This window comes from Hypomesus transpacificus, chromosome 15, assembly GCF_021917145.1.
Source record: "Hypomesus transpacificus isolate Combined female chromosome 15, fHypTra1, whole genome shotgun sequence".
Classification (NCBI taxonomy): Eukaryota; Metazoa; Chordata; class Actinopteri; order Osmeriformes; family Osmeridae; genus Hypomesus; species Hypomesus transpacificus.
Genome location: NC_061074.1, coordinates 8512660 through 8522330, shown reverse-complemented (window position 1 = coordinate 8522330; position 9671 = coordinate 8512660). Strand labels below are relative to the sequence as shown.

Genomic DNA, 9671 nt, shown 5'->3' with positions numbered 1-9671 from the left:
TACCATATATTCAATTCAATTTGAGCTAATCTATTCACAAAATTACCTTTATCACCATGTCAACCTTGTCTTTCAAACTGTATTTGAATAATAACTGCCTCCAGGCTCTGCCCCCACTTCTACTTATCTGCAGTGTTGGGGAGGATGTAGGACTGCAGCAGGGCTGTGGATGAACATGATGGTGTATGCTGTGCTGGACAGAGCAGGGAGAGTTACAGGACAGCTTACAGCAGGCAGGGGCCAGGTCTGGGGCCATGCCCGGGGTCAGGGCCAGGTCTGGGGTCAGTGGCTGCTGGTCCTTTACCTCCTGTCTGGTTCTGCTACGGGTGTCTCCACACCCTGCTCTGACTTCCTCTCCGCCGTCCGCTCCTCTCCAGACCTGAGGCTGCTGAGGTTCTCAGCGGGGCGGAGCCCCTGTGGATCTCCATACGAGGTCCCAGCAGAACTGCCGAGCCTGCCCTGGCATCCGGACAGCCCAACGGTGGTAGTGGTGCCTGGCAGGAGGCCTCCGGGGGTACAGCCCAGCTGGGTGAGGACCATGGCAGGGGAGCTGCTGGCGACAGGGCTGAGCAACGTGCTGGCTGCCGACTGGCTGGCTGCTCCGGAACAGGAGATAACAGAGGGTGCTCGTCAGGTCGGGGAGAGACTGGCACAGGTCATCTGGGCGTTGCTGGTAGGTTGTTGTTCCACTGTCGCTTTGAGCCTGCTGTCTCGGTGCGTCGAGATATTGTCTGTGAAATATGAGATTGTTTGTCATAGGATCAGGGGTCTTCTCCTGGGAGGTTTCACTTGATTGGCTTTGGTGTTGGAGCCCATGTGGCGGGTGTGGCTGGGAAATGTCTTCATGGAGCCATAGGAAGAATCACTGGTACTGAAACTCAAATTCTTCCGTTACACCTGATTACGACAGCCTCCATCCAATGTCACGTAACGTTTCTCTTTCGATTTCCCAGGACTGGATCCTTTTGCGCCAGTGTTTTCCGAGGCAAACATAAGTTTCTCTTTGAGTTACACAGATGCACAATATGTGGATGTGATTCACACCAACTTCAATCGTAAGACTAATTTCTAAAGAAACCATTGTACTTTCATTGTAATCCTAGCTACCCACTTGTCAGCTAATTAAATTCTTTCCTCCCAGCGAACGAGCCTGTGGCTGCCCTAGGGGGTTCCGGACCAGTGGGCCATGTTGATTTCTACATCAGTCGAGGACATCAGCTTCCTGGATGCCCTCCAGGTCTACTGAAAAGTGAGCATGTGAGGTTATAGTAATAGCCTGATGTCACAATGGTGCGTCTGTTCAGGAACTGGAGAGTGGCTCTCGTATTGTCTGCAGGGGAGGAATACCTGCTTTGCAGCCATCAGTGGGCCTATAAGATCTTCACCAGCTCCATCCATGGTTCCTGCCCTTTCACGGCGATACCCTGCCGTGGAGTCGAAGACTTCTACAATGCTGCCTGTACTGACTGCCACCTCCCTGACCTCGCTGTGTGCCCACAGCTGGGTCGGTCCCGCACTGTCATCTCCTTCATTTACATGCTCGAGTACGCTGCATTTGACGAGTACGCAGGGATGAATACAACTTTCTCATCATTTTTCTTTCCTTAAAGGATATGACATCAGCTGGTTGCCCGTCGAGCGTCCAATCCCGATCCGACCCTTGACTGCTTTCCTGAGCATCACAGCAAAGGCTCCATTCTGTGGTTAGGAGGACATAACTAGATGAAACAGTTGAATTCTGTCACATCATAATGAAGATTAATCCTGAAATAATAATGTCTGTCTCCTGCAGTTAGTCCATTTCTGTTAGAGCTTCATATAGAAGGAAACAACTCATTGACGGCACAGTTATACATTCAGTTAAAGGGTGACAAGACCCAAACAAATAGCATGCTGGTGTCTGGGTGAGGTTCAGTCTTTACTTCTTGATTTGACTTTTTCATATAAACTTGTATTAACCCATTTTGTTTGTGCCTAGTTCCGGGGTTCTGGACTTTTACCCACAACATGTGTACAAGTTCATGGTTTCAGTGGAGCGTGCAGAAAACTTTAAAACAATGTCTCTGAAGTTCTTTTCTCAACGTCTTCTCTACTTCCAATGGAGGAAAAAGGACATTTTCATTGGTCAACTGTTGCTCATTCAACTTCCTAGATTCAAGGGGTAAATAATGTCCATGTTCAGTCCATGCTCATTTTTTTTTACAGAATCTTTTAAATAACATAGCCCACACGTTTGTTCCTCGTAAATACATTTTTTCTGAATAATTTTCCAACAGGAGTATTTACAGGGCTGAGAATATTTTGGCAGTTGAAAACCAGAGCGTTGAAGTTCATCTAAAATTGTGAACTGTAAAGGACAAATTATTATAGCAGATGAGGATCAAGATATGTCTGTAAAGTTTGTAATAGTGTTTATAGATAATTTATGAAAACACTTGTGGTGTGTGAGCTCATTCTTCGTTTTTATTAATTAAAAGCTTTCACTTAACGGACCAAAATATATCAAGTTCTGATTTTTAACGGACCTAATCTGTGATGGACCGGAAATTGTGCTTCCGTATTTTCGTTCCGCCACCCCATTATCGCAGATATTCGTTTTCAAATTAGAACGGGTAAAAGCGACTAAAAAGTCTAGCGATTAGTTTGTGAATACTGATTACTTTTAACCCGTACGAACTAAAGTTTAGAGTGTTGACATGTATGTAAATATAGACAATTATCAAGCACAGTGAGTGTACAGCTTGCTAGGAGAATAGAAATGGATTCAGACAAGAGGAGGGAAAACCGGAGCTGGGACTGGGATAGCCCACACTGCCGTGCCCAGCTAGATGAGATCTTCTTTCGTCAACATGACTACATTCGGTCAGGCAGCCCTGAACACAAGGAATTCTGGGCCTTTTTTGAACGCTTCCAGAGGTTCAAGGCAAAGAAGGACATGTCAGGGGTCGGGGGCAGCAGGAAAGTAGACATGGAGGAGGGGAAAGAGAAGAGAAAGTCTGGCAGCGGAAGTGTAGATATGGGTCTTCCTAAAGAGTATGACGCCCGCTATCGGATCAATGTGTCGGTATGCACGAGGGATGTAGAGGAACGGCTTGGCCGTTCGGACCACAGACACAGACAGAGTTCGTCAGGCCCGGGGACTCAGGAGATAGCTGACTGTCGTCTGGCCCTCCTGCACTTCCTGGACTTCAATCAGAAGCAGAGCTTTGCGAAACTAGCTAAACTACGCAAGGATCAGAAAAATCTCCCCATTTACCAGTACAAGGATAAGATCGTGGACCTGGTTCGCACCAACTCGGTGGTGGTGGTGGCGGGCGACACAGGCTGCGGAAAATCCACTCAGGTGCCTCAGTACCTTCTGTCCTCTGGCTTCAGTCAAATAGCATGCACGCAACCCAGGCGCATCGCTTGCATATCCCTCGCCAAGAGGGTCAGCTTTGAGAGTCTCAACCAGTATGGCTCCAAGGTAAGCATCTTTGTTTAAAGATACTCACATCTTTCCGGTAGTGTTAGCAATTTGCCACATTTTAGACCGATTGCTTATCTTTAGTGCTGAACTGCATTTTACTCAAGGCAAATGTATATGTGACAGCACACAGGGATATGTTCAGGGACCCAACCCTTTGTGACCGCCACGATCGTTCTGATTTCCAGGTGGGGTACCAGATCCGATTTGAGACCACCCGCACAGCGGCCACCAAGCTGCTGTTCCTGACGGAGGGGCTTCTGCTCCGGCAGATCCAGCAGGACGGGGCGCTGGCTCAGTACCAGGTTCTGATCGTAGACGAGGTCCACGAGAGGCATCTCCACTGCGACTTCCTCCTGGGGGTCCTGCGCTCGCTGCTGGGCACCCGCCCTGACCTCCGCCTGGTCCTCATGTCTGCCACCATCAACATCAAACTCTTCTCCGACTACTTCAACCACGCCCCCGTGCTGCAGGTCCCCGGGAGGCTCTACCCCATACAGGTGAGGACAGAACGTCAAAACACCTTTTTCTATTTATGGGGTCAGGTGGCTGAGCGGTTAGGGAATTAGGCTAGTAATCAGAAGGTTGTTGGTTCAAAGCCAAATTACGTTGTGTTCTTGGGAAAGGCACTCTACCCTACTTGCCTCGAGGGAATGTACCTGTACTTACTGTAAGTCGCTCTGGATAAGCGCGTCTGCCAAATGACTAAATGTAATTGTACTGTATAAACTGACTAGATGTGATGGATCGTCCTTAATTTGCTTGATGTTCTCCCATTTGAACACATTTGTTACATTTTTTCATTTTTCATTGTCATTTAGCGTCTGCTAAATGACTAAATGTAAATGTAAGTGGCTTCTCTTTCATTAAGCTATGTTATCTACCTAAAGCAGGATGAGGAGAGAACAGGAGAGAGTAGATATCTCCCTGGTCTCCTCACCTCCATCTCCCCCCGCCCCCTCCCCCCCTCGCTCAGGTGATCTACCAGCCCATCCCCCAAGAAGAGCAGGCATCCCGTTTGGAGAAGCTGGACCCGCGGCCGTACCTGCGCGTGCTGCAGGGCATCGACCAGCGCTACCCCCCCGAGGAGCGCGGCGACCTGCTGATCTTCCTCAGCGGCGTGGCAGAGATCGCCACCATCCAGGAGGCCTGCCAGGTGTACGGCACACACACCAGCCGCTGGATAGTCCTGCCCCTGCACAGCACCCTGTCCCTGGCCCAGCAGGACAAGGTAAGCTAGGGCCACCACAGATGAACACGGATTGCAACGAACCCTCACGGCATCGCGTGTGATCCCACCTCCTCGAGTTAGTTCTTACTTCTGTTGGAGTCTCTTAACTGCTTAGATTGTTTTGTAGGAATCAAGGGCCGTAATCGTAATACGTATTGGGTGGGACACATGTCAAAATGTCCCCCCCAAAATATTGATATAAAATATAAATGTGCTACGCTACGACAGGCAACTACGCACGCTGTCCGAAATTATCATAAAACAATTTATTCGTCCCCCCCCAATGTTGACTCCATGGCTACGGCCTAGGTAGGAATGCTCTCAGTTTAAATGAGATGAGTTCCTTAAAGCACCGACAGCACTAGGATCATGGATGGTTATCTTTCAGACTGAGCCGTGTGCCTGTCCTGCAGGTGTTTGACATTGCTCCACCTGGGGTGAGGAAGTGCATCATCTCCACTAACATCGCTGAGACCTCCGTCACCATCGATGGCGTTCGCTTCGTCGTAGATTCAGGTCAGTCGCCTAGTGCCATTTCAAGTCAGGGTTTCCCGCGAAAATGTGTTACATTGTCAAGGTGGTAGGGGGAGGTTTGCTGACGGACCGAGGGGAGGGGGGTGGGGTCATGACGAGAGTGGTTGTGGTAAAAGAGGATAATCGAGGAACATCTAAAAATTGAAGTGTTCTCAACCAGATCTCAACCAAAGTTGACCCAGAGGCTGACTGGTGAGGCTGCTGTGCTCTGACACTGCACCACGTCAGGACAGCTGTACGCGTTCTCTCAGGGGGAGGTGGTAGGCTGTACTCATGATGTTGTGCGCTCCTGTAGGGAAGGTGAAGGAGATGAGTTTTGACCCCAAGGCCAAGATGCAGCGTCTCCAGGAGTTCTGGATCAGCCGGGCCAGCTCTGAGCAGAGGAAGGGCCGGGCGGGGAGGACCGGGCCGGGCGTGTGCTATCGCCTCTACGCAGAGTCTGACTACGACGCCTTCGCCCCTTATCCCATCCCCGAGATCCACCGTGTGGCTCTGGACTCCCTGGTCCTCCAGGTATTGGAAGATGGGCAGTGCTGTTTCTATCACACAGACTGCTGGGACTGAACATAGTGATATAGATCTCCAATTCATTGGAATGTGAATGTACTCAAACAACATGGAGAGGAAGGATGATGTAATCTCTGTCTTTGCAGATGAAGAGTATGAGCCTGGGTGACCCACTGTCGTTTGTTTTCATCGACCCTCCTCCCGTGTCCAGCATCCAGACTGCAGTGACCTACCTGAGGCAGCAGGGGGCGCTGGACTCCTACGGGGACCTTACTAACATAGGCAGCCTGCTAGCGCAGCTGCCTGTGGATGTGGTCATAGGTAAGGTCCCTACAGCATGGACTCTGGCCCCTGGGCGGCTCCTCCTGACCCCTTGACCTGTGACTTGTGCGTGGCGTCTGCTTCCCAGGGAAGATGCTGGTGCTGGGCTCCGTGTTTAACCTGGTGGAGCCTGTGCTGACGGTGGCAGCGGCTCTCAGTGTCCAGTCGCCTTTCCTGCGCAGCGCCCAGCACAACCCTGACTGCGCTACGGCCCGCACGCCCCTGCTCAGCAACCAGGGAGACCCCTTCACTCTGCTCAACACCTTCAATGCCTGGGTGCAGGTCGGTGAAGAGAGGAAGCCTTCTAACATGGCCGTTCGCCTTGTCTGCAAGCGCAGGGTGGATGATGAAATGAAACGCCTGAGTGTTCAGCTGATAGGGGTCTGTTGTTCGTCCGTTACTTGTTCAGGTGAAAGGGGAGAGGGGCGATGCTTCCAGGAAATGGTGCAGGAGGAGGGGCCTGGAGCAACAGAGGTTGTACGAGATGGTCAACCTACGCCGCCAATTTAAGGTAAAAGAGACTTTAAAAAATAGAAATATTTTCACTCAAAGAACCGGCATGTTTACATGTCTGCACGCCTAGACCAGTGTGTTGCACAGAACCTTGTCTGGTAGCATCTGCTCTGGTGACAGGAGCTTCTGAAGAGTCACGGCCTGCTGGACGGAGAGCGTGGGGCGCCCTCCGGTGGGGACCGGGGGCAGCGCAGGGACCGGCTGACGGAGAGGAGGAAGCTGCATCAGATGAAGAGGGAGCACGACCTGCAGGAGGGCGGCAAGCGGAAGGTCCTGAGGCTAGAGGAGGGGCAGGAGGGGGACTCCTCCGGGTCAGACGCGGAGGACACGGGCAGAGACAAGAAAGACAAGGACAAGTCCGGACAGAACATAGACATACAGGTTAGCCCTCCCAGAGAAGAAAACACTGTCCAACAGTGTCTTGTCAAGGCGACACGCACACAACTTCATTCGTAGCTGACGTGTGTCATTGCCGAAGTGTTCAGCCGATCGGGGTTGACATTTTGGCACTGGCGAAGCGGGAATCAGTTCTTCATGGTGTGGTCCTCGGGGGGGGGGGGGGGTGCTTACAGGAAGTGAAGTTCAAGTTGCGCCACAACGTGTCGGAGCTCAAGGAGGCGACCGGCGCCAGTCAGGACCTGTCGTCACGCCAACAGGCCCTGCTCAAGCTGCTGCTCTGCCGAGGCCTCTACCCACAGCTGGCACTGCCCGACGAGCACAACGCCACGCGCAAGGACTCCGAGCAGGTCGGCCGTCCTAGTTTGACCCCCCTCCCTGTGTTTCCATGTCCAGTGTCTTGGTTGTGGCTCTGTGTGTCTGAATGCTCATGCGTGCGGGCCACGCTCTAGGTCTTCCACACGAGGAACAAGCCGGGCGTGGTCATCCACCCCACCAGCGTGTTCGCCAGCGACCCTGAGGTGCTGCACGTCCCTGAGCAGGAGTCCAGAGAGATGGGTAAACCTCCCTCCTCTTCCCCCTCGCTCTATTAAGATCAGGCTGGTAGGGTATAATCCTCTTGTTCTGACTCTCTCTCTCTCTCTCTGTGTGTGGGTGTCTCTCGTCCTGCAGGGCCGGATCAGATTGAGAGCAGCAGGCACCAGCTCCTGGCGTTTGTGACTCTGCTGGAGACCAACAGACCTTACGTGTCCAACTGTGTGCGCGTCCCGGCCCTGCAGGTCAGTCCCAGGGGTCCCCGTCCCTGGTTCCCCACGACCACAACAACAGTCTCCTCACGACAGGACGGCCGCAGCCCCCCCTGGTGTGTCGGCGCCGCTGTGTTGTCTGACCAATCATCGGTGCCGTGTTAACCCCTCCCCCCCCAGGCTCTTCTCCTGGTGGCTAACTCTGTAGACAGCAACGCTGACTGCACTCGCCTGGTGGTGGACGGTTGGCTGGAGCTGTGTCTGAAGGAAGGGGAGGGCGCCCTGAAGGTCCTGGCCACCGCCCTCACGCTCCGGGCGGACTGGGAGCGCCTCCTGCAGGCCCAGCTGAGGCAGGGCGAGGCCGGTGGGCTGGTCGGGGCGGGGGGGTCCCGCAGGGACCTGGAGAAGCTGAGCGAGAGCCTCGTCCGCTTCCTGCTCTACACCGAGGTAGCCACGGCAACCGCCAGGCCCTCTGAACGTCCCCCTCGTGGGGTGTCTGTCTGTGTGTGTGACATCAGATGTTTGGTGACGATCTTCTCTTCGGCCCCAGGTCAGTTACAGCCTGAGGAGGCTCACCGCCCTCCAGACCACCACCCTGTACATCGGGCCCCAGGCCCCGTCCGGGCTGGGGGAAACGCAGGCTCCAAACCCCCTGTTCCCTGGAGTGGAAGCCAAGCCTGACCCCATTAAAGGAGGCCTGAGGGTGGCCAGCTACTTCACCTACAACTGTCTGAGCGTGAGTTTCTCCTCCAGCTGAAACACTGTTCGCTTTGTGTCAAGGTGTTTCTTTTCCGGGTGAGTGAATGTAACGGGGGGGAATGCTGCCTTAGGATCTGAGCTTTCTGTGTTGTGTTTCTAGGACTCTAAGGATCTGTACAGCGAGTGCCTGCGCACCTTCTGGACTTGCCCCAACTGTGACCTCTACTTGCCCCTCACGCCCCTGGAGCGCATGCACCACGAGGCCTCCTGCAGGCCTCCAGGGGAACTGCAGCAAGGACAGGGTAGGACAGGCTCCGCCTCTCGTTTTCCTTTTTTTTATTACAGCCAACAAATCAAATTTTTTCTCCTCTAGTGAGTTTTTCCTTGTCTTCCACGAGGGTTGAGGTTGGTTGAGGGGCAGTTCTATGGGCGTATGTGTAGCCCTCTGTGACATTGCTTGTAAAAAGGGCTATACAAATTTGATCTACAAATATTACCCTCGACTCACCCATCCTCCAGTTGATATGTCTATTTGAATGTATAGACTGGATAGGTTAAGAGGTGTGACTAAATGAGTAAACGTGGGGGGGGGTTGTTTTGCAGAAGAGGAGACTGTGAAGCCGACTTCATCCTGCGCGCCCAGTCTGACCAGGCTGTACCACTGTGACGTGTGTGATGAAGATCTGAACCTTACCTCCACTGAAATCCTCAAGCACAAGCGCCAGCACATGCACTCTGGCAGGTGACAGACAGCGCCGCCCGGTGGACAGCTGTGGAAGCGGCCGTGTAGCCTGTTTGGTTGGAGAGAAGCTACCATGGAATGACAAATGATTCATTCAAGAGTTGTAAATGAATTGTGGAATGTTTTTTTTTTACAGGTTACGTGTGTTGATTGCTTGAGCGGTTTAAGTGTTTTTGAAAACAATTAAAGAGGTATTTCCATGATGGAAGGAATGACTTGCACACATTATAGAGAGAGCAAACTTTTCATTAAAATATAGAGTGAGGGTTTAATAATGATACAAACCCACAATATGTAACACCTCAAAGCAGCACATTGGCACAAAGTCAGAAATAAGACAGCACGGAAGATAAAAACCTGTCTCCAAAAATAAATAAAGAATCAGAATAAATATCTCAATAAATAAATAAACTGGGAGTATTTCATTAATTACTTTGAAACTAATAAATACGTACATTTTAAAATATGCACATTGGCAGAAATCAATGATCCAAAAAGTAAATAGTACTTAATACA

General features: G+C 51.8%; 2 protein-coding genes across 2 annotated transcripts; both read left to right on the top strand.

The window, feature by feature from the left end:
- Positions 1–34: 34 nt before the first annotated feature.
- On the top strand, positions 35–2376 carry LOC124478188 (phospholipase A1 member A-like). The gene is made up of 7 exons (XM_047036380.1): positions 35–673; positions 760–868; positions 954–1055; positions 1142–1249; positions 1337–1504; positions 1611–1703; positions 1979–2376. Exons 1-7 carry the CDS (start codon positions 170–172, stop codon positions 2065–2067), a joined length of 1173 nt encoding a protein of 390 aa, XP_046892336.1. The 5' UTR covers positions 35–169; the 3' UTR covers positions 2068–2376.
- Positions 2377–2546: 170 nt separating this feature from the next.
- On the top strand, positions 2547–9367 carry dhx34 (DEAH (Asp-Glu-Ala-His) box polypeptide 34). Its single transcript, XM_047036357.1, has 16 exons — positions 2547–3466; positions 3655–3966; positions 4443–4697; positions 5111–5213; positions 5527–5744; positions 5885–6059; positions 6148–6341; positions 6469–6570; positions 6693–6953; positions 7145–7318; positions 7421–7526; positions 7641–7747; positions 7895–8161; positions 8265–8450; positions 8574–8715; positions 9017–9367. Exons 1-16 carry the CDS (start codon positions 2759–2761, stop codon positions 9157–9159), a joined length of 3453 nt encoding a protein of 1150 aa, XP_046892313.1. The 5' UTR covers positions 2547–2758; the 3' UTR covers positions 9160–9367.
- The last annotated feature ends 304 nt before the right edge of the window (positions 9368–9671 follow it).

What these genes read in the sequence shown, in the direction of transcription:
- LOC124478188 (XM_047036380.1), top strand. Translation starts at nt 170, where the DNA reads ATGAACATGATGGTGTATGCTGTGCTGGACAGAGCAGGGAGAGTTACA. An exon ending in AGGTCATCTGGGCGTTGCTG is followed by an intron (nt 674 to 759) that starts GTAGGTTGTTGT and finishes TGTTTGTCATAG; the next exon opens with GATCAGGGGTCTTCTCCTGG. An exon ending in CCCTCCAGGTCTACTGAAAA is followed by an intron (nt 1,250 to 1,336) that starts GTGAGCATGTGA and finishes TATTGTCTGCAG; the next exon opens with GGGAGGAATACCTGCTTTGC.
- dhx34 (XM_047036357.1), top strand. Translation starts at nt 2,759, where the DNA reads ATGGATTCAGACAAGAGGAGGGAAAACCGGAGCTGGGACTGGGATAGC. An exon ending in TGGACTCCCTGGTCCTCCAG is followed by an intron (nt 5,745 to 5,884) that starts GTATTGGAAGAT and finishes CTGTCTTTGCAG; the next exon opens with ATGAAGAGTATGAGCCTGGG. An exon ending in CCTTCAATGCCTGGGTGCAG is followed by an intron (nt 6,342 to 6,468) that starts GTCGGTGAAGAG and finishes TTACTTGTTCAG; the next exon opens with GTGAAAGGGGAGAGGGGCGA.